Raw genomic sequence first — 24,984 nt, 5'->3', positions numbered from 1 at the left:
TGGATGTTTTCATGAATAAAAATTCTACATGTTTACTTCATATCATGTCTGTCTGTTCTGAATTTATATTGTTTATTTACATTTTAATTGGCAAGCAGTATAGTTTACAGGCAATATCAGTGATCCAACTACACAATTGAATGTCTTTATTCAGATGCAGCAATTATTCCAATATAACCTTCACTTCAGTGTTTTACATTGTTGACAGCTTATAGAAGGGAGAAGAAATGGTATGAACATATACAGTTCTGGAAAAGATTAAGAGACATCTGCAAAATTATCAGTTTCTCTGGATTTACTATTTATAGATATAGTTTTGGGTAAAATGAACATTTAAGTTTTATTCTATAAAGTACTGACGACATTTCTCCCAAATTCCAAATATAAATATGGTCATTTAGAGCATTTAGTAGCAGAAAATGTCAACTGGTCAAACTAACATAAAATAAGTGTTTTCAGACCTCGAATAATGCAAAGAAAACAAGTTTATATTCATTTGTATACAACACAATACTCATGTTTTATCTTAAGGACCGTTCACAAATCAATATTTGGTGGAATGACTTTAATTTTCAATCCCAGTTTTCATGTATCTTGGCCAGTCTTTCACATCAGAGGTTTTCAATGGGGTTCAGGTCTGGAGATTGAGCTGGCCCATGACAGGGTCTTGATCTGGTGGACCTCCATCCACACCTTGATTGACCTGGCTGTGTGGCATGAAGCATTGTCCTGCTGGAAAATCCAATCCTCAGAGTTGGGGAATATTGTCAGCCCTGCCAGCCAGCAGACAAATGTCCTGCAAGGACACACCATTCACCCAAGCACAAGACAAAGCCATGCCGTTGGTGAAATGGACCCATACCTATTGGCTATTGGCCACTGTACACCTTGCAAATTGTAAGCGAGCGCAATGGTGTCAACAACCCAGTGAGAAAGTCTCTGCTTGGAGATGACCAAACCATTTGAGCTGCTTCCAAAGCAAACAAAGGGCTCTTAATCAGTCTGAAATGACTCGTTCGTTCAGCATACACATGCAGGGCCCTAACAGGGCAGGAAATCTGAAATTTGTGAGTGGTTAAAATCATAAACACATAACTGTGGCTAGTCTTAAGCATGGCTTTCCAGAAGCCAGGCCAGAAGTCTAGACAAGAGTCATGGGCCGACAGGGCCTAAAGGTCTCCCACATGCTTTACTGAAGCCAAAACCAGTAACAGCACAGTGTGGTGATGGGGGCATCGCCAAGCAACGTTTGCAGAGAGCGAGGCTGGGGGAGACAGAATAGGAAGGATTGACACCTGTGGGAAATAACCCCAAACTATAGCTGATTTCCCACAGTTGTCAATCCTTACCTGTCTGTCTCTCCTGGGCTCACACTGAATCCTAACATCCCATCCGTTACACACACTGAAGATAAACAGGAAACCTTTTCCAGCTCCTGACAACAAAAATCACATTACCGTTCATCGTCACAGTCATATCACATCATTTGAAGGCTTACAATCTCAACTTTAACTCAATCAAAATAGATTTTAAGATATCAGTCAAAGCAAGTTCTTAATCTTACAAGACTTTTCTTCACACAAAAAAACAAATAGATGATTCAGTAAAAGGATGAAATTAATGTTTATCCTGTAAACTGTCAAGGAAAGGGCAAAGACCTCCACCAAAGGGAGGTCTTTTACACAGAATGCACCATCCAGTTTACCATTTGTTTTTCTATATAGACACGCACTACACAAACGTCTTTGATTCTCGAGTCTCGTGCAGGCGATATGTGATATTTAGAAGAACCTCAACCTTCAAAAATGCGTCTCAAGACTAGTGGTCGACCGATATGGGTTTTTCAATGGCCTATGCCAATATCCAGAGAGCAGGGTGGCCATTAGGCCGATACAATGTCGATATATCACACAATTTAATATAGTAAATAACATAAACATAAAATTGCTAAAAAAAAATTATAAACTCTTGGATCTCCCTATCATTAACTCCAGGTGCTGATTTGAAACTACACATACAGTTCATTAAGGTTACTTAAAACGAAACGCTTTTGTTTATGAACTTCATGAAGGACCCTGTGATAGATCATGCTTGACTATGCAGACTATTTAAATGACACTGTGTTGCAGGCCGGTTTATTGTTGTAGTAACACGATAACATGTAACAACAAAACAAACCGTGAGTTTTCGTTTACATGTCTCAGTCGTTTCAAATGCAAGCAGGCGATTTTCGGCACCCTCGAGAAACAAATCGGCCAAACGGGAACATTTATCAGCCTCTGCAATATAACTAGAGGTGCACGACTGATCTTCATCTTAAGTCTGTGATCGGCCGATCGTGCCTAGAATCAGGGCCTATTTTTTTTGCTGCACGCAGGGAATCACATACACTGTTTCTCTAATGAATGTGCACATTCTCAGCCCTTGATGCATGACAGTGTGGCCTCTGGAGGGTGACATGTTGGCAAAGTATTCATGAATCTCGGCTTTCAGAAATGTTGTTATTATAGTATATTTTTCTATATTATAGTATGTTTTTATATCAAAGTACTAATATAGAATAGCCTGGACTTTTGTGTGATCCACAAGAGAGCATATGAGGTTACTGGACTTTGAGTGACCCAGGAGAGAGCATATGAGGTTATTCAAAAGTTCAGATGTTGCAAAAACTACACAGTACACCCAGCTGTAACAAAATAATGAGGCTATGGACTTTGAGAAACACAGCTGAAGACAAAGATCAAAACAACTAGTGGTCAAAGTGACCGTATTACGCTCAGACTGTCATGTTTTATATTACTTTAATAAAAAAGTTATTTTTAAAAATAGACTAAAGCCAGGTGTCCTCCATTAAAAAGAAATCAAAGGCTCTGTGAGATAATGGTGGTGAACAGTATCCATGACAACCAAAAAATAATGAAGGAGCGTACAGATGAGGTAATACCAGAGAGTCAGATCTCAGCTGACATCTCGGGTTTGTTGGTTTGCTGAATAAACTCTAACCTTTGACACTTGGAACACCGGACTTCGAGAGAAAAGGAGTCTTCAATATTCCACAACAGGATACGTAAGGTACCTTTGATGAAATATAGAAATATAAAACACTATAATAAAAGTTTAAAATGTTATATCTGTGAGTTGTCATTTACACAATTAATATTTAAATATTACTGAAACTAAAAATAAAATATCCTACTCACTTTTGTCTCAGATGCTCAAAGATCATAAATTACATGCTACCGGCCTGCTCAGTTCTCCCGATGGCCATTGACCGGCCCAAAAGTGCGTCGGCCCATCGGGAAAAATTCCCTGAATGCAAGATTACCAGTCCAGCCCTGGTTTTGATCCCCAGACAGAACGAAGGTCCCTCCAGGAATCAAATGCCATGCCAATGTTCACTCTAGTTCGTTCGACCACGAAACCGGAGCGGGACGTTTGCTGGATTCCATCTCTTAGATAATACTAGTGTTGTAGTTTGTTGTGGCTGTTGAATAGTTGAAGAGAAGCTATTACTGTCTGAGGTTCAGGAGTGCACATAAACGTCACACCCTTTGGATTTTCCCGCTCCCGTCGCATGAAATTCAGTTCACAGGCTTTAATTAGCAACCAAGGAAGTCTGGGAAGGGCTCATTTTTTAAGTTGTGTTACAAGCCGTTTACACACTGGCAAAAAGTTGTGTGGTGTGTTGGTTTTTAACACAAAACTGTTGGATATACATTTCTATCAGGAAGATTTCACTTGAGTGAAATTTAAGATGACATTTATTTGATGAATATAAAACAGAAGTGTAATGTCTCTCTTTGGCGTAGGCCCCGTCTGGCGGCCTGAAGAAGTTGTACTCGGAACCGTCATATCCTGCCGGAGATAGGAGGCAGGGGCGAGGAGCCTACGCCCCGTGCAGGACGGGATTTAACTGGTGGTGGTGGGGTGGTGGAGGTTGCCGTGTTAGCACACTGAAACAGCAATGTGATGTTTTTTTGTGTTTTTTTTTTCTTGTCCTTGAGTGTGATTTTTTGGACACTCCGGCGAGGGCCCCTGGTTATGCAGAAACATTGCCAAAGACGAGCAACGTGGTACACGGCCCTACGTTAGGCGGCGTTGCTGTGTAGTATCTTTGTTGCAAGATAAACAACATTTGATATTGGATAAATGTGAGTCGGATGTGTGTGTACATAACCATCCACTCCTCTTTCTTATATTTCTATTAATCAAAAACAGTGTGTCAAAGTGATTGGTTTCTGCTCTAACGTGACGTCACGTCCGGCCTCGCTCACGAATGGTGACGGACTCAACCCTATTATCATAGCTCCTCCCCTGAGGGATCTCTGATACAGTGAAAAGAATAATGTCTCAGATTCGTAAGCATCATAAGTGTTCTGTTGCTGAACATAAGAGTCTTCATGTACTTCCGGCAGCAGAGCCACTGAAGACGCAGTGCACAGATTTTGTTTTTGAAGAAAATGTGCCCCAAAACATAAAAAAATTGTGTATGTTTGTGCAAATAATTTTACACCGGACTGCTTGTGAATGAGTGTCGATATAGATCAGGATTCTTCTCCAGGACATATATATCAGGTGGAGCCTCCAGCCACCCGAGTCATGGGCTGTTCTCACTGCTACCATCAGGCAGGCTGTATCGCAGCATCAAGAACCGCACCAGCCGACTCCATGACAGCTTCTTCCCCAAGCAAGCAGACTTTTGAACTCTTGACCTCCCACGATCATTAAACATCAGCACTGCACTTTATTAATCTTATTATCTCACACTGAACTATTATAATTTATATTCTCTCAATACTGCATACTGTATATTTCATATATATACTATTTTTACTGTATATTGTGTGTATTGTATACTGTACATTGTATATTATTATTTTATATTGTGTTGTGTAATCTGATGTTATTGTAAAGTGGTATATGTCTCATCACTGTCATGACTGCTCACTTGTGTTTATGGTTGTGTGACAATAAAGTGATTGTTCAGTGGAGGAAATATTGAGTGGAAAGAAAGTGTAATATAAGAGTTAAGCAGAAAGGGAGAACAGCTTAGTTAAATCCACAAATAGGAAGTAATTAAAGATGCATGGTGATGAAATATTTAATTGAATATAAGGTGAAGCTGCAGCCCTGAAGGGGTTAGGCGATTAGGTGAATGTAATTAGGGTGGTGTAGGTATTTTATCTGTAAATAGTGTCGATGGTCCAAATGGGCGATAGGTGGCGGTAATGCAACAATGGATTTGCGAACCGCCTTAAAACAGCGAGAAGAAGAATATCTGAAAGCGCTCGTTTCAGTACGTGTTTAATGTCTTTTACATCATTTGTGAGATTTATATTTGTGTTAATTTGTAGTTTTCTGTCCATGTTGTTTTTCTGGAGTTTTAATTATTGTAAAATAATATTATTAGTGCCGTATATGTGGCGGTTTTGTGACGGACGCTTACAAATATTCAATTTAAGGAGAAACAAGCAGAAATCTGAATATCAGAATATCCTGTTAAATTACTGATAAATGAGCTCGTTAAATCCAGCGACCAGTTGTAAATTATTTCAATGAAGGCCATTATATGTTGAATAAAGCTTGCTGTGGGCTAATATCTGATAATATTTCAGGAAAATCAAACAAAGCACACATTTATATTTATATAATCTCAAAATTACTTATTTTGTTTAACAGATTTGTCCTCGTGTGTAATAACTGAATAATGTTTTTGAGTGTGATGAATGTCAGTCCATTATAATGAGGATGTTTTATGTTCAGCTGTTCATCATGAGAGAGCAGGTGGATGTGATCTGCTGTAAATCAGTAGGAACTGATCTGTCCATGCTGGATATTGATGATTTCATCACAGAAATCTCTCAGCTGAAGAAAGAGGTGACGTCACTGAAGACAAAACTGAAGGAGAGAGAACTGTATTCATCCTGCACCTGTTTTGAGCGAGTTAAAGTTGAGATTGTAAGTTTCAGATGATGTGATTTGACTGTGACTCTGTGATGATGAACAGTACAGATGTGATTGTGTTGTGTTTGTCAGGAGCTGGAAAAGGTTTCCTGTCAATCTTCAGTGTGTGTGACTGATGGGACCTCCACAGAGTGTCAGGATTCAGTGTGGAGCGGCAGAGATCAGTCCACACCACAGCAGCTGCTGGACAAACTCTCTGAACAGAGATCCAGAGACACAAAGGACTCACAGCTCACTTTACTCTGTTCTACTGATGCTCAGGAGAGTGTGTGTGACAGTAATCAGGGTGATCAAACCTCCACAGAGTCTCTGAGTTCTGTCTGTAACGCTGGAGAACAGCAGATGCTGCAGACACCAGTGAAGATTGAAGTGAAGCAGGAGGAGATAAAAGAAGAAATCACAACAGAGGAACAACAGAGAGAAGATGATGATGATGATGAACAGCAGATGCTGCAGACATCAGTGAAGATGTGTTCAGTGAAGCTGCTGGACTGCAGGATCCTGATGAAGATGAGAAAGAAGATTGAAGTGAAGCAGGAGGAGATAAAAGAAGAAAACACAGCAGAGCAACAACAGAGAGATGAAGATAATCATGATTTTATTCCTTCAGGTATGTTTCTTTGATCTACATTTTATGTCAATCGACTCTCTTAATAGAATCTGTTACAAGAATTTTATCACTCAAAATTCACACTAAAATTCGACAAGCTGTAACTCTTCAATCTACTTGCCTATGTCGTGTTATGGCCAGCTCGTTCCCGACCGCAACATATAGCTGATTAAAACACCAAATGCAATTAGAAAAATTGTTCCCCTTCTGTCACTCACTCGACATGGTGTCAATGTAGTGACACTAGGGGTCGCTCTTGAGAGCCCCGAACACCTCCCATTCTTTGAGAAAAGGCCAATGTGAATTGGCGAGTGGAATTTGCATACCACTCCCCCGGACATACGGGTATAAAAGGAGCTGGAATGGCCACTCCATTCAGATTATTTCGTTGGAGACAAGCTATAGGTACTATAAACGAGCTGAATACTACTGCTGTCCCATTCACCTCTTAAGAAGCGTATGCTGTTGGATATATGGCGCATTTCCAGCGGCTTTCTCTCCAGGATTTGACCCCTGTGTACTTCGACAATGCTAAAAGAGTGTATATTCCTGCTCAAGAGTATATTTTCTCTATTAGAGCACACACATTGACGTTGAACTTCTTTTTAAAGACACATCTTTATAAAGATCCCTTTCCGTCTTTGTGTGATTCCTGGATGCGGTCGTTTTCTCTCCGTCTCCGATGGCCACGGGTGCTGCCTGTCTGGGCAGCAAGTACATTGAGGCAGCGTTTGTGGATGGTTCATGTTCTCATTGCGAACGTTGTGGTCATGGCTATTCTTTTCCGGGGGAAAGCCAATCTAGCCGCCCCCCCGTGCTGCGCCTTCTACCCACAGTTATGAGGCCATCCCGGCTGGCGCTGGAGACGATTTGGGGAGTTCAATGGGTTAGGTCATGCCGGGTAATTCCCGTAACCTCCCGTTACCCAGTACACGCCATACCTTGGGCCAGTCTTTTGTGACTAGTCTTGAGGCTGACCCAAGAGGTCCTCCTCCTCAGTCACTAATCCGACCTAAGACGGGTATGCAGAGCAAGGTAAGTGCTTCGAGGTTTCCCTCAGTGCAGCCTTGGGACGAGGCAACGCCCCCCGACATGGCGTCACCTGCTCCCCACCGACGCAAGGCCCCACCTTAAGGTACGTTAGACGTGATCGTCCCCTTAGTGCCCCTCGCCCGGAGTGTGGACGTGTGTCTAACTCTTTCCAACCCGTCGCGTTGGCTGGCCAGGACCATCCGACTCAGCTAAGTCATTCAGTTCGCCAGGCGCCTGCCCCGGTTCAGCGGCATCCGCTTCACTTTGGTGCAGGGCGAGAACGACACCACGCTGCGTGCTGAGATCGCTTGCCTTCTTTTCAAGGGTACGATAGAGCCTGTCCCTCCAGCTGAGATGGGGAAAGGGTTCTACAGCCCTGACTTCATCGTGCCAAAGAAAGGTGGTGAGTTGCGACCAATCTTGGAACTGCGAGTTCTGAACCGGGCCTTACACAGACTCCCGTTCAAGATGCTGACGCAGAAACGCATTTTGACGTGCAATTGCAAGTGAAAATCACCTGAAGGATGTGTATTTTCACGTCTTGGTTCTTCCACGACACAGACCCTTCCTACGGTTTGCTTTCGATGGCCAGGCATATCAGTACAAGGTCAAGGCCTGTCCCTGTCCCCTCACATCTTCACGAAAGTCGCAGAGGCAGCTCTTGCCCCGATAAGGGAAGTGGGCATCCACATACTCAACTACCTCGACGACTGGCTGATTCTAGCACGCTCTCGAGAGTTGCTGTGGATTTGGGATTTGGTGCTCAGGCACCTCAGCAGTCTAGGGCTTCGGGTCAACTGGGAAAAGAGCAAGCTCTCCCCGGTTCAGAGCATCTCTTTTCTCGGCATGGAGTTAAGACTCGGTCTCAATGATAGCGCGCCTCACAAGTGAGCGTGCGTAGTGCCTGAAGTCATTCAGGCAGAGGACAGCGGTTCCACTGAAACACTTTCAGAGGCTCCTGGGGCATATGGCTTCCTCAGCGGCAGTCACTCCGCTTGGATTGATGCATATGAGACCGCTTCAGCACTGGCTTCAGACTCGAGTTTTGAGATTGGCATGGCACCTCGGCACATAACGCATAGTTATCACGCCGCTCTGCCGCCACATATTCCGCAATTGGACAGACCTTGCGTTTATACGGGCAGGAGTTCCCCTACAGCAGGTGTCCAGACGTGTCGTGCTCACCACAGATGCCTCCAAACTGGGCTGGGGCAGCATGTGCAACGAGTACGCAGTAGCCGTTTCTTGGTCAGGACTGCGACTGGGTTGGCACATCAACTGCCTAGAGTTGCTGGCTGTACTACTCACCTTGCAGAGGCTATTGCCGTTGATCCATGGAAAGCATGTCCGGTCCAACAACACAGCGGCTGTAGCATATAAAAATCGCCACGGCGGCGTACACTCTTGTTGCATGTCACAACTTGCCCGCCATCTCCTCCTCTGGAGTCAGCAGCAGCTGTCAGGAAACCTGAAAATACATGAGAGAATCCATACTGGACTAAACCCTTCATATCCCGGGCAACCTCAACGCCACAGTGGACATGCTGTCACAGCAGGCAATGCTCAACGGAGAGTGGAGACTCCACCCCCAGGTGGTCCAGCTGATTTGGAGTCGATTTGGCACAGCACAGGTAGACCTGTTCGCTTCCCAGGAGTCCTCCCACTGCCCGCTCTGGTATTCCCTGACGGGAGCCCCCCTCGGGACAGAGGTGTTGGCATAACACTGGCCCGGGGGCAGCGCAAATATGCGTTCCCCCCAGTGAGCCTACTTGCACAGACACTGTGCAAGGTCAGGGAGGACAGTGTCTGTGAAGGTCACTTTGTTAGTATTTGGCAGCATTGCCTTTAAATTGTTCAACTTGGGTCAAACGTTTTGGGTATCCTTCAACGAGCTTCTCACAATAAGTTGCTGGAATTTTGGCCCATTCCTCCAGACAGAACTGGTGTAACAGAGTCAGGTTTGTAGACCTCCTTGCTCGAACATGCTTTTTCAATTCTGCCCTCAAATATTCTATCCGATTGAGGTCAGGGCTTTATGATGGCCACTCCAATACCTTGACTTTGTTGTCCTTAAGCCATTTTGCCTCAACTTTGGAGGCATGCTTGGGGTCATTTTCCAGTTGGAAGACCCATTTTCGACTGAGCTTTAAACTTTCTGGCTGATATATTGAGATGTTGCTTCAGAATATCCACATAATTTCCCTTCCTCATGATGCCATTTATTTTTCTAAGTGCACCAGTCCTTCCTCCAGCAAAGCATCCCCACAACATGATACTGCCACCCCCATGCTTCATGGATTGGATGGTGTTCTATGATATTGAATCGAGAGTGTCGTAACATAGGATATAATACGATACAACTTTTGATTTACACCCCTAGTACTCACCCTCATTGTTCCAAACATGTATGACTTTCTTTCTGTGACTGTGGCTCACATTCAATATAAATTTTTATAGTCATGAAATGCAACTGTCAGCCAGAATTGATGGTATAAATATACATTTTGCACGGCAAAAATCACTAACAAATACTAAACATCTGTTGTGTCCTGCCATTTAAATTATGTATCAATTTGATGATTTATATTTTTTTCCTTTTTAATTTATTTTATAATTTACTGTGTTCATTTTAGAGCTGAATGAAGTGGAGGAGAAACTTCATGATTTCACAACTGGAGAAAAATCTCTGAGTGGCTCAAAAACTAACAAGAATTTCTCACCAGAAAAGCCTCAAAGAAGAGCAGCCAAAAACACTTTCACCTGCTCTCAGTGTGGAAAGAGTTTTGCAAGTATATACTATTTCAAGGATCATCTCCGCTATCACTCTGGAGAAAGACCATTTGAATGTGATCAGTGTGGTAAAACATTTGTTTTGGATTCAGCCCTAAAAAACATTTGAAAACTCACACAAATGAGAAGCCTTACAAGTGTTGTTTTTGTGGAGAGAGTTTCGCACACCTGAACTATTTTAAAGAGCACCAGAAATCGCATTCTGGTGAGGGGGCTCATATGTGCTTTGAATGTGGGAAGAGCTTTACGACAGCCGGCAACTTGAAACAGCACCAAAGAATTCATACTGGAGAGAAACCTTTCAAGTGTTCATGCTGTGGAAAGAGATTCACTCAGTCAGGAAACCTGAAAATACATGAGAGAATCCATACTGGACTAAACCCTTACAAGTGCTCACAGTGTGGGAAGAGTTTCACTCTGTCATACAACTTGAAAATACACGAGAGAATTCATACTAGAGAAAAACCTTTCAAGTGTTCACGCTGCGGAAAGAGTTTCACTCAGTCAGAAAGCCTGAAAACTCACAAGAGAATTCATACTGGAGAAAAACCATACATTTGCTCACACTGTGGAAAGAGTTTCACTCAGTCATACAGCTTGAAAACACACCAGAGAATTCATACTAGAGAAAAACCTTACAAGTGTTCACACTGTGGAAAGAGTTTCAATGGGTCACCAAACCTAAAACAACACGAGAGAATTCATACTGGAGAAAAACCATACAAGTGTTCACACTGTGGAAAAAGTTTTACTCAGTCAGAACACCTGAAAAAACACGAGAGAATCCACACTGGAGAAAAACCTTACAAGTGTTCACACTGTGGAAAGAGTTTCACTTGGTTATACAGCTTGAAAACACATGAGAGAATCCATACTGGAGAGGAACCATACCACTGCTCGTCATGTGGGAAAAGTTTCAGAGCATCAAGTGGTCTATGGAAACATGTAAAAAAGTATTGCCCAGGTAGTCACAGTGAGCAAAAATCAACTTTAGATCCAACAAGATCTTTTAAATAATTGGAAATTCAGATGAACCAAAAGACCTTTTATAGCACACGTACAGGACATATTTTTTAGGTAGTTTGTTCATCTTCAATACATCTGTAAGGCATTTCTACTTTGATGTCAATAAGACAATAGCAGCAGATGTCTTTGAGATGTTTGCAATTTAGATTATTTTTAAGTCAGGGGCCGTATTCACAAAACATTTTATCTTACCATAAGAGTTCACCTAAAAAGCAGTAAAAGTTCTTGGGTAAGAATTTCCTCTAAAACCTCTTCACAAAGCTGCTGAGACCAACTTTTACTAAGGAATGGGGAAAAATCGTATGCTAAGAGAAAGGGCGGGGTTGACCTCGTTGCTATGGATGATGTCAACAACCTTACTAACTATGCCCACAGTGATTGGCTGATAGGGGATGGGTCTCTGTCATTGATTTAATCAGAAATACTGAAGAACGAGGTATCATGTTGCCATATTCAAATAAAGATTTTAAAATGTAGGCTAAGTGTCACTAATTAAAAGTATATGAATCAGAAAAAGCTTTATTGCCAAGTACGTTTTTTTTTACGCATACAAGGAATTTGTTTTGGTGTTGTAGGTGCGTTCACACAATCTCTAAATATATGAAACAAGAATGAAAATATAAGCAATATAAATATAAATATGTCCACACAGTATCAATTAAAAGTAAGAATAAAATAAAAGAGAGCAGAGTAGTACAGTGGCATGTAGAGCCAGAGGTGGACTGGAGAGTGTCAGGGTGGGTACCGGGCCTTGTTGATAAGGCAAGTGGCGGATGGGAAGAAACTGTTCTTGTGGCGTGAGGTTTTTGTCCTGATGGACCTCAGCCTTCTGCCAGAGGGGAGTGTCTCAAAGAGATTGTGGCCAGGGTGGGAGAGATCAGCCACAATCTTTCCAGCAAACTTCAGGGTCCTGGAGTCGTACAGGTCCTGGAGCGGTGGCAGATTGCAGCCAATCACCTTCTCTGCAGACCGGATGACACGCTGCAGTCTGCCCTTGTCCTTGGCAGTAGTAGCAGCGTACCAGATCGTGATGGAGGATGTGAGGATGGACTCGATGGTGGCTGTGTAGAAGTGCACCATCATTGACTTTGGCAGGTTGAATTTCCTCAGCTGCCGCAGGAAGTACATCCTCTGTTGTGCTTTCTTGATGAGGGCGCTGATGTTCAGCTCCCACTTGAGGTCCTGGGAGATGATAGTTCCCAGGAAGCGGAAAGACTCCAGTCGCAGAGGGTGATGGGGGCAGGTGAGGCTGAGTTCTTCCTGAAGTCCACAACCATCTCCACTGTCTTTAGAGCGTTGAGCTCAAGGTTGTTTTGGTTGCACCAGGTCACCAGGTGGTCAACCTCCCACCTGTAGGCGGACTCGTCCCCATCAGAGATGAGTCCGATGAGGGAGGTGTCATCCACAAACTTCAGAAGCTTGATGGACTGGTGACTGGAAGTGCAACTGTTAGTGTACAGGGAGAAGAGCAGAGGAGAAAGATGATGTTCAGCTAATTGTCAGCCTCTTACATGTCTGCATCTCATAAACAATGAGTGGGTATGCATATAAGCAGTTTATAATTAACAGACTAGAATAATCATGGCTGATAGTAAGATGTGCAAACATAAAAGAAAACCAAATTGGACGCAAGAACAGCAGTTACTTCTTGCCCAACTTTATATGTTGGTGAAGTGACTGCATCCCTGACAACTCTACTACACCCATAATACCCTCGCGATTAAGGCGAAACCTTTTTAAAAGCACATTATCGTGAAATGTTTATATAATATTTACGTTCCCAGGTGAATTGCCGGCAACAGCCATTTTAGGATTGTTTGTGATTTGGTCTTAGTGACTTGGGAGTCCTCTTGACTACCCCTAACTTTTCACAGATTTAGGAGCTGGTTTTAGCGCTAAAACGCTTTGTGAAATACTCTTAGGGCAAACATTTATGAGTCCTAAAATTAGGACTGACATGCCCATTATTTTTAAGACTTTCTCCTAAATCGGCAAGTTAGGAGCTACTTTTAGTCTTAAGATGTTTTGTGAATATGGCCCCTGATCAATGTACACATGAGAATTCACACTGGAGAAAGACCTTACAAGTGCCATCAGTGTGGGAAACGTTTCCCAGATTGCTGTGGATACGTAAGGTACCTTTGATGAAATATAGAAATATAAAACACTATAATAAAAGTTTAAAATGTTATATCTGTGAGGTGTCATTTATACAATTCATATTTAAATATTACTGAAACTAAAAATAAAATATCCTACTCACTTTTGTCTCAGATGCTCAAAGATCAGAAATGACATGCTATGTATTTTAAAATCTGGTTTAAAAAGCACCATTATGTCCCTTTTGCCTTTCTGTAGTTCATAGTTGTTGGTTGCATGATACATTGACTGCATTTATACGATAGCACATGTTGGTGTTCGCGAGTTAGCCAGCTTTATCAATAGCTGTTAGCTAAATTTGGTGGATGATGACTATTGTTTTACAATAATAATAGATTGTATATATTTTCTGTATAACCAAGTTACATTACACTAATGAATGGGTCTTTTTGCATTATCTTGAACATTGTATATCATTCATTTCATGTGTTAATGTTTTTTTGGGAGGGGATTTTCTCCCCCAATTTGGAATGTCCAATTCCCAGTTTTGCTCCAAGTCCTTGAGGTGGCGTATTGACTCAATTCGGGTGACGTTTGTTGTCACTGTTGAATAGTGGTAGAGATGTTATTAATGTCTGAGGCAAGGCTCTCGGGAGCGTGCATAAATTTCACATCCTTTGGATTTTCCCGGCAAAAGTTACCGCATGAGACGTCGCATGAAAATCAGTTTACAAGCTTTAATAGGCAACCTAGGAAGTCTGGGAAGGGCTTATTTTTTAAAGTTATGTTACAAGCCATTTATACACTGGCAAAAAAAGGGCAGTTTTTACATATTGCAACTTTAAGGAAGTTAGCTGTAGTGTATATTCTGGATATGCCTATGGTTTACTGTCTCCAGTAAACAACATGTTAACCAGCTCAAGCACAAAAAGTCTATCTGGGTCAGATGAATCTTTGGGGTGGGACTGCAGCTGCAGTGGGTCACATAATTGGTGTTTACGGCTGCTGTTGTCACGGCCACCAGACACAGAGCACTCGCAGGCAGGGCCCCACGAATACGCTCCCCCCGCCTTCGTGCGCCCAGCCGCGCCACACCTACAACCACGGCCAGCCAGTTGTGACGAGTCTCGAGGACAGTTCAAGAGGCCCTCCTCCACCGTCGTGAACCCGCCGCCCTAGGCCGGGTACGCAGAGGGAAGTAAGTGCTTTGAGGTTCCCCTCAGCGCAGCCGCCTCGTGTCGAAGCAAAGCTCCTCGAGATGCCATTGCCTGCTCCCCCCGCCGCAAGGCCCCACCCCCAGGTACCTTTGCCATCGAACCCGTAGTGTTCTCCATGCAGAAGGAGACAGAGTGAAAGAAATGTCAGGTAAAAGCAGAGGTGCTGTATGTTTTATGAACAACAAATCTTGGTGTGATCAGAGGAATGTACGTTCTATCAAATCCTTCTGCTCTCTTGATCTGGAATTTCTCATGCTTCAGTGTCGGCCATTCTGGCTACCGAGGGATTTCACAGTGGTCATTGTCACAGCTGTGTACATCCCGCCACAAGCCAACACAGACCGGGCACTCAAGGAACTGTATGGGAGTATAAGTGAGCAGGAAACCACGGCAATGTTCATTATGACACTTTAAAAAAAGCCAATTTCAAATCAATTGCACCAAAATGATTTCAACACATCAGTTGCAACACACGAGGTGACCAGGTTTTGAACCATTGCTACTCTCCCTTCCGGGATGGCTACAAATCCCTCCTCCACCCACAATTTGGCAAATTGGACCACTCTTCCATTGCTTACAGGCAGAAACTGAAACAGGAAGCATCCGACCTCAGAACAATCCAGTGCTGGTCGGACCAATCATATTCTGTGCTACAAGCCTGTTTTGATCACGCAGACTGGGAAATGTTCTCAGCACCACTCCTGTATTCCCTGTACACACATGACTGTGTGGAATCACATAGCTCCAATGCCATCATTAAGTTTGCTGATGATACGAAGGTGTTAGGTCTGATCACTGACAATGATGAATGAGCCTACAGAGAGGATATGCACACTCTGAAATACTGGTGTCAGGAGCACAACCTCTCCCTCAACGGTCAGTAAGACGAAGGAGCTAGTGGTGGACTTCAGGAGGAAAGACGGAGAACACAGCCCCATCGCCATTAATGGAGCACCGGTGGAGAGAGTCAGCAGCTACAAGTTCCTCGGTGTCCACATTACAGAGGAACTCACAAGGTCCGTCCATACTGAGGCCATTGTGAAGAAGGCTCACCAGCGCCACTTCTTCCTGAGACGGCTGAGGAAGTTTTGAATGAACCACTGAATCCTCACACGGTTCTTCACCAGCACTGAAGAGAGCATCACTGCCTGGTATGGCAATAGCACCGCCCCCAACCGCAAAGCCCTGCAAAGGGTGGTGCAAACTGCCAGAAATATCATCGTAGGTGAGCTTTCCTCCCTCCAGGACATATATATCAGGCGGTGTGTGAAAAAAGCTTGGAGGATCATCAGAGCCTCCAGCCACCCGAGTCATGGGCTGTTCTCACTGCTACCATCAGGCAGGCGGTATCGCAGCATCAGGACCCGCCCCAGCCGACTCCATGACAGCTTCTTCCCTCAAGCAAGCAGACTTTTGAACTCTTGACCTCCCACGATCATTAAACATCAGCACTGCACTTTATTAATCTTATTATCTCACACTAGACTGCCAGAAATTATATTCTCTCTTTAACAATACTGGCAACTGACTATCAACCGACAGCCTGAATGTCAATACAGCACAATACAACATACTGTATTTTTTATATATGCTATTTTTATTGTATACTGTGTATTCTATATTGTGTGTATTGTATACTGTACATTGTATATTATTATTGTGTTGTGTAATCTGATGTTATTGTAAAGTGGTATATGTCTCATCACTGTCATGACTGCTCACTTGTGTTTATGGTTGTGTGACAATAAAGTGATTGTTCAGTGGAGGAAATATAGAGTGGAAAGAAAGTGTAATATAAGAGTTAAGCAGAAAGGGAGAACAGCTTAGTTAAATCCACAAATAGGAAGTAATTAAAGATGCATGGTGATGAAATATTTTATTGAATATAAGGTGAAGCTGCAGCCCTGAAGGGGTTAGGCGATTAGGTGAATGTAATTAGGGTGTTGTAGGTATTTTATCTGTAAATAGTGTCGATGGTCCAAATGGGCGATAGGTGGCGGTAATGCAACAATGGATTTGCGAACCGCCTTAAAACAGCGAGAAGAAGAATATCTGAAAGTGCTCGTTTCAGTACGTGTTTAATGTCTTTTACATCATTTGTGAGATTTATATTTGTGTTAATTTGTAGTTTTCTGTCCATGTTGTTTTTCTGGAGTTTTAATTATTGTAAAATAATATTATTAGTGCCGTATATGTGGCGGTTTTGTGACGGACGCTTACAAATATTCAATTTAAGGAGAAACAAGCAGAAATCTGAATATCAGAATATCCTGTTAAATTACTGATAAATGAGCTCGTTAAATCCAGCGACCAGTTGTAAATTATTTCAATGAAGGCCATTATATGTTGAATAAAGCTTGCTGTGGGCTAATATCTGATAATATTTCAGGAAAATCAAACAAAGCACACATTTATATTTATATAATCTCAAAATTACTTATTTTGTTTAACAGATTTGTCCTTGTGTGTAATAACTGAATAATGTTTTTGAGTGTGATGAATGTCAGTCCATTATAATGAGGATGTTTTTGTGTTCAGATGTTCATCATGAGAGAGCAGGTGGATGTGATCTGCTGTAAATCAGTAGGAACTGATCTGTCCATGCTGGATATTGATGATTTCATCACAGAAATCTCTCAGCTGAAGAAAGAGGTGACGTCACTGAAGACAAAACTGATGGAGAGAGAACTGTATTCATCCTGCACCTGTTTTGAGCGAGTTAAAGTTGAGATTGTAAGTGTCAAATGATGTGATTTGACTGTGACTCTGTGATGATGAACGGTACAGATGTGATTGTGTTGTGTTTGTCAGGAGCTGGAAAAGGTTTCCTGTCAATCTTCAGTGTGTGTGACTGATGGGACCTCCACAGAATGTCAGGATTCAGTGTGGAGCGGCAGAGATCAGTCCACACCACAGCAGCTGCTGGACAAACTCTCTGAACAGAGATCCAGAGACACACAGGACTCACAGCTCACTTTACTCTGTTCTACTGATGCTCAGGAGAGTGTGTGTGACAGTAATCAGGGTGATCAAACCTCCACAGAGTCTCTGACTTCTGTCTGTAACGCTGGAGAACAGCAGATGCTGCAGACACCAGTGAAGATTGAAGTGAAGCAGGAGGAGATAAAAGAAGAAAACACAACAGAGGAACAACAGAGAGATGAAGATGATTTTATTCCTTCAGGTATGTTTCTTTGATTTACATTTTATGTCAACCACTCTCACTCAAAAGTCACACTAAAATTCGACAAGCTGTAACTCTTCAATCTACTTGCCTATGTAGTGTTACGGCCAGCTCGTTCCCGACCGCAACATAGAGCTGAATAAAACAACAAATGCAGTTAGAAAAATAGCTTTATTGTAAATGTAATCAAAGCAACGGAAACTTCTAGGGGCTTAAACAAAACAAACATCAGACAGTTGAAGTCAGAAATTTACATACACCTTAGCCAAATACATTTAAACTCAGTTTTTAACAATTCCTGACATTTAATGGTACAAAACATTCCCTGTCTTTGGTCAGTTAGGATCACTAATTTATTTTAAGAATGTGAAATGTCAGAATAATAGTAGAGAGAATTATTTATTTCAGCTTTTATTTTTTTCATCTCATTCCCAGTGGGTCAGAATTTACAGACACTTTGTTAGTATTTGGTAGCATTGCCTTTAAATTGTTTAACATGGGATAAACATTTTGGGTTGCCTTCCACCAGCTTCTCACAATATGTTGCTGGAATTTTGTCCCGTTCCTCCAAACAGAACTGATGTAACTTAGTTATGTTTGTAGGCCTCCTTGCTCACACATGCTTTTTCAGTTCTGCCCTCAAATTTTCCATCAGATTGAGGTCAGGACTTTGTGATACCTTGACATTGTTGTCCTTACGCCATTTTGCCTCAACTTTGGAGGTATGCTTGGGGTCATTATCCATTTGGAAGACCCATTTGTGACCGAGCTTTAACTTTCTGGCTGATGTCTTGAGATATTTCTTCAATATCTCCACATAATTTTCCTTCCTCGTGTTGCATCTATTTTGTGAAGTGCACCAGTCCCTCCTGCAGCAAAGCACCCCCACAACATGATGCTGCACCCCCATGCTTCACGGTTGGGATGGTGTTCTTCGGCTTGCAAGCCTCACCCTTTTTCCTCCAAACATGACGATGCTCATTATGGCCAAACAGTTCCATTTTTGTTTCATCAGACTAGAGGACATTTCTCCAAAAGTAAGATCTTTGTCCTCATGTGCACATGCAAACTGTAGTCTGGATTTTTTATGGTGGTTTTGGAGCAGCGGCTTCTTCCTTGCTGAGCCTTTCAGGTTATGTCAATATAGGACTCGTTTTACTGTGGATATAGATACTCGTCTACCTGTTTCCTCCAGCATCTTCACAAGGTCCTTTACTGTAGTTCTGGGATTGATTTGCACTTTCCGCACTAAACTACATTCATCTCTAGGAGACAGAATGAGTCTCCTCCCTGAACGGTATGATGGTTGCATGGTCACATGGTGTTTATACTTGTGTACTACTGTTTGTACAGATGAACGTGGCACCTTCAGGCATGGCTCCCAAGGATCTTGAGGTCTTTGCTGATTTCTTTTGATTTCCCCATGATTTCAAGCAAAGAGGCACTGAGTTTGAAGGGAGGCCTTAAAATACATCCACAGGTACACCTCAAATTGACTCCAATTAGACTATCAGAAGCTACTTGTCTAAATGCTTGACATCATTTGATGGAATTTTCCAAGCTGTTTAAAGGCACAGTTAACTTGTGTATGTAAACTTCTGACCCACTGGAATTGTGCTATAGTCAATTAAAAGTGAAACAATCGGTCTGTAAACAATTGTTGGAAAAATTACTCATGTCATGCACAGAGTAGATGTCCTTATCGATATTGCTAATATGAAATCTGTGGAGTGGTTAAAAAATGAGTTTTAATTACTTCAATCTAAGTGTATGTAAACTTCTAACTTCAACTGTTTGGAGCTGGTTGTTGCAAGTGAGTATAGAATAGAGAGTTGGACCTGTGACTCCTTTAGAGAGGTGATCCTACCCCAAAGAGTGAGCAGAGCAATTGAGCAAAACATTTAACTTACAGCCATGGCCAAAGTATTGGCAGTGTTATACATTTTATGACATAAAATATACATTTTGTGTTTCACAAAGTTTGCTGCTTCGGTTGTTGTGGTGTTGATTCACATCGTTTCTAGATTATTGTGCAGAGTGATCAGATGCATTTTAAATAATTACAAAAAGCTTCATTAGCCCAAAAAAATTTACTTTATCACAAATACCCAAATTTCACAGTTTTTTGGCCCTGGCACAAAATGACCAGCTAACATCATTTCACTAATGGTCATATCAGCAGCACCTGGGAAAGTGTGAACAAGTACTAGTCAGGTGAAATCACTCTATCATTCTGATTGGATGATAAGAGCAGACTGATTGCTATAAAAGTGCTTCCAATCATTGTGTTCTTGTTCACAATAGTTACCTCTAAAGAATGACGTGCAGCCATCATCGCTTTGCATCAAAATGGCCTCACATGCAAAGAAATTGCTGCAAAGAATATTGCACCTGAAATAACCATTTACCGGATCATCAAGAACTTCAAGGAGAGAGGTTCAACTGCAGTGATGAAGGCTTCAGGATGTCCCAGAGTGTCCAGCAAGCACCAGGACCGGCACCTGAGGAATCGGCTCCTGAGGAGTCAGCTACGGAATCGTGTCACCACAATTGCAGAGCTCAATATAGGCAGCATTTGGGTGTGAGTGCATCTGCACGCACAGTGAGGTGAAGACTTTTGGACAACGGCCTGGTGTCAAGAAGGGCAGAAAAGAAGCCACTTCTCTCCAAGAAAGATATCAAGGACAGACTGAAAATCTCTGGTGCAAAGTAATTTTTTCTGATGAAGCCCCCTTCCGACTGTTTGGGACATATGGAAAATCAGTTGTCTGGAGAAGAAAAGGTGAACACTACCATGAGTCCTGTGTCATCCCAACAGTGCAGCATCCTGAGACCATCCATGTGTGGGGTTGCTTTTCATCCAAGGGAGTGGGCCCTCTCACAATCCTGCACAAAAACACTGCCATGAATAAAGAATGGTGTCAAAACGTCCTGCAAGAGCAACTTCTCCCAACGATCCAGTTGTAATTTGGTGATGATCCGTGCATTTTCCAGCATGATGGAGCACCATGTCACAAGGCAAGAGTGATAATGAAGTGGCTCGGAGATCATTACATTGAAATTTTGGATCCGTGGCCAGACAACTCCAAGGATCTTAATCCCATTGAGAACCTGTGGTCAATCCTCAAAAGGTGAATGGACAAGCAGAAGCTCAGAGCAGTAATAAGGCAAGAATGGATCGCCATCAGTCAGGATTTGGCCCAGAAGCTGATCTCCAGCATAAGAGTGAATTGCAGAGGTTATGAAGAACAAGGGTCAACACTGTAAATATTCACTCTTTGCATATATTGAATGTTTTTGCCAATAAAAACCTTTAAAACTTATGAAATGCTTATCATTGTTTTCCAGTATACCATAGAAACATATGAAAAAATAATCTACAAATACAGAAGCAGCAAACTTTGCAAAACACAAAATTGATGTCACTGCCAATTCTTTTGGCCATGGCTGTATATACACACACCCTGAATTAAATCAATTAAACAAATTACTCTCCCTGCCAACCAGCAACTGTATTACTCTGCCATCTTGAGACAGCGAGGAAAAAGGCCAAGGTCGTAACGTTAATCTATTTGCTCTGTTTTCTTGAAGGGCTCAACGCCGCATCTCAGAGTAGTTGCATTGCTTGGTTGTAATCACAATTAAGTATTTATGAATTGTACTATATATATATATATATATATATATATATATATGATATTGAATTGAGAGTGTTGTAAACTAGGATACAACATGATACAACTTTTGATTTACACCCCTAGTACTCACCCTCATTTGTTCCAAACATGTATGACTTTCTTTTTGTGACTCTTGCTCACATTTAATATACATTTTTTATAATCATGAAATGCACCTGTCAGCCAGAATTGATGGTATAAATATACATTTTGCGCAGCACAAATCACAAATAAATACTGAAAATCTGTTGTTTTCTGCCATTAAATTAGGTGTCAATTTGATTATTTAAATATGTCCCATTTTAATTGATTTGTTAATTTACTGTGTTCATTGTAGAGCTGAATGAAGTGGAGGAGAATCTTCATGATTTCACAACTGGAGAAAAATCTCTGAGTGGCTCAAAAACTAACAAGAATTTCTCACAAGAAAAGCCTCAAAGAAGAGCAGCCAAAAATACTTTCACCTGCTCTCAGTGTGGAAAGAGTTTCATATATAAATGCAAGCTTAATACACATATGAGAATTCATACTGGAGAGAAGCCTTACACGTGCCATCAGTGTGGAAAGAGTTTTGCAAGTGTATACTATTTCAAGGATCATCTCCGCTATCACTCTGGAGAAAGACCATTTGAATGTGATCAGTGTGGTAAAACATTTGTTTTGGATTCAGCCCTAAAAAAACATTTGAAAACTCACACAAATGAGAAGCCTTACAAGTGTTGTTTCTGTGGAAAAGGTTTTGCACACCTGAACTATTTTAAAGAGCACCAGAAATCGCATTCTGGTGTTGGGGATCATATGTGCTTTGAATGTGGGAAGATCTTTACGACAGCCGGCAACTTGAAACAGCACCAAAGAATTCATACTGGAGAAAAACCTTTCAAGTGTTCATGCTGTGGAAAGAGTTTCACTCAGTCCGAACACCTGAAAAAACACGAGAGAATTCATACGGGAGAAAAACCTTACAAGTGCTTACAGTGTGGAAAGAGTTTCACTCAGTCATACAGTTTGAAAACACACGAGAGAATTCATACTAGAGAAAAACCTTACATGTGCTCACACTGTGGAAAGAGTTTCAATGGGTCACAAAACCTAAAACAACACGAGAGAATTCATACTGGAGAAAAACCATACAAGTGTTCACACTGTGGAAAGAGTTTCACTCAGTCAGACAATTTGAAAATACATGAGAGAATTCATACTGGAGAGGAACCATATCACTGCTCTTCATGTGGGAAAAGTTTCAGAGCAGCAAGTAATCTACATAGACATGTAAAAAAGTATTGCCCAGGTAGTATCAGTGAACAAAAATCATCTTCAGGTCCAACAAGATCTTGAAAATTGTTGGAAATTCAGATGAACTTAAAGACCCATATAGCACATGTAGAGTACATTACCCAGATGTCTTGCTTATATCTGGAAGACATGTTTTTTAGGTTGTTTGGTCGTCTGCAATACGTCTGTAAGGCATTTCTAATTGGATGTCAATAAGACATTCAGCATTTGTCTTTTGAGATGTTTATCAGTTAATGTTACATAAACAATCTGATGTAATTGGTTGAATTTTTGTTGCATACCTGACCAGAGATGGAGGTGTCCGTTGATGTTCTCTCCAGTTTGGGTTCGGTCCCATTAGTTGCCATCAATTCCATGACAGCTCCATTTCCACCAGCGCTATACTGTATGCTAAAAACACAAGTTTTATTTATATAGCATCTTTTCAAAGCTCAAGAATCTTTAACAAACATTATTTCCTGCTTATCTGCTGTCCAACGAGATTCTGTCAGAAATCATTGTCAGTAAACATTAGAGCGAGTGCACTATTGAGGATGATCGCATGTTCCAGTTTTTAGGAATGCTTTTTCCTTCGTTTTACTCTGTTAATACACAGGAAAGACTCGGCACATGTCACAAATCAGACCATGTCACCTTCATGAGGGCTTGTGTATGCCATCAGACAGAAACACACAAAGGTAAAAGTTCCCACACTAGCTAAATAGGAAAATTATTGACAAATCATAATATCAGTATTATATGAAAATAGTACAGCTTTGGATAGAATTAAGAGACCCCTCCATATGTTTCTGAAATCAGCATCTCTACATATATGGCAGCCATTCTATTCCAGTGTGTGTTGAATTATTATTTTTTTTTTTTTAATGTTTTTTCTTTTCTTTTTTTGACTATTGTCAAGCGTCAAATAAAGAGACAATTACAGTATACAAGAGGAACTAAGTATTTGACCAAAAAATAGACATTCAAATATGGTTATTTAATACATAGGACCATTTTTCTTGATGATCATGATATAAGATTTTGGTCATATCACCCACCCCTACTCATTGTAAAATTTGAGCGAGTATATTCCCCACATGGAGGTAAATAAGACAATGTCACATTCCGACAGCTACACTGCAATTTGTACATGGCACAAGCACTTAAATGATGTCCAATGTATTTCATTTTTATCAAAATACACAATGATGACTCAGTTTTATCTTCTGTTAATGCCTGATCTTCTGTAAAGCTGCTTTGAAATGGTGTGTGTTGCGCGCTATTCAAATAAAAATGACTTGACTTGATGAGATGTGGGGATTGTATTTTGAACGTCTAGGGACATCCCTCCATCAGGGAACGAGACGTTGTGTCGAAGAAGCAACACTAGGGGTCTCTCTCGCGCATCTCTGAACTTGAGATGAGGCCAATGTGAAATTGGCAGACAGAATCGGCATGTCCCACCCCCGGACATACGGGTATAAAGGGAGTGGAATGCGTCTGTCCATTCAGGTCTTTGCCCTGAGGAGCCGAGAATGAGGTTCGGCCATAACAGTGGCTCGGTTCAGCGTCGTGGCTGGGAGGACACAACGTCTCGTTCCCTCCATCAGGGGACGGAGGTTACAATAGTAACCTAGCCATTCCCTGTCTGTCACTCACTTCGATGTTGTGTCGAAGAAGCGACACTTGGGGTTCATATTTAATCACACCATGCACTGAACCATGTACTTGCGCTGCAGACGCAGGTGCAGGCTGGCAGCTGCGTGCCAAAGCGTCAGGCCGCTTCAGTCTGCACGTACCCTTCCCCAACGCCCCATAAAATAGTCATAACCTTCTGGTTCCTGGCACCCCAAAGGGGGGAACAAGGTGAAGAGCCAAGCATGGGATCCAGCCGTGCCTTTTCTCTCTCTATGTTTCTCGCATAGACTTAAAGCGGCTGGGGCAAACTTAATGCTATCACACGCATTGGGGATGGCGTTCTTTTCCAACTCCTATTCTTTCAGGGGAAAAGACCCCACGGAGACCACACCTGCCCAGTCTAGGGGAGGTAAAGAGTGACGAAATACATCACATGGGTGTTCAGGCCACGTGGAAAAAATGGTGTGGTGG

The 24,984-nt window shown here is 41.9% G+C and overlaps 1 protein-coding gene across 1 annotated transcript; it reads left to right on the top strand.

Annotated features, from left to right (window-relative positions):
* The first annotated feature begins 6,247 nt into the window (after positions 1–6,247).
* Positions 6,248–24,125, top strand: LOC127624507 (zinc finger protein 665-like). Its single transcript, XM_052099289.1, has 5 exons — positions 6,248–6,574; positions 10,240–11,401; positions 17,284–17,472; positions 17,551–17,923; positions 21,938–24,125. Exons 2-5 carry the CDS (start codon positions 10,616–10,618, stop codon positions 22,936–22,938), a joined length of 2,349 nt encoding a protein of 782 aa, XP_051955249.1. The 5' UTR covers positions 6,248–6,574; positions 10,240–10,615; the 3' UTR covers positions 22,939–24,125.
* Positions 24,126–24,984: the final 859 nt, after the last annotated feature.

The sequence above is a fragment of the Xyrauchen texanus genome, chromosome 31 (genome assembly GCF_025860055.1).
Source record: "Xyrauchen texanus isolate HMW12.3.18 chromosome 31, RBS_HiC_50CHRs, whole genome shotgun sequence".
Classification (NCBI taxonomy): domain Eukaryota; kingdom Metazoa; phylum Chordata; class Actinopteri; order Cypriniformes; family Catostomidae; genus Xyrauchen; species Xyrauchen texanus.
This window is presented reverse-complemented; position numbering and strand designations above follow the sequence as displayed.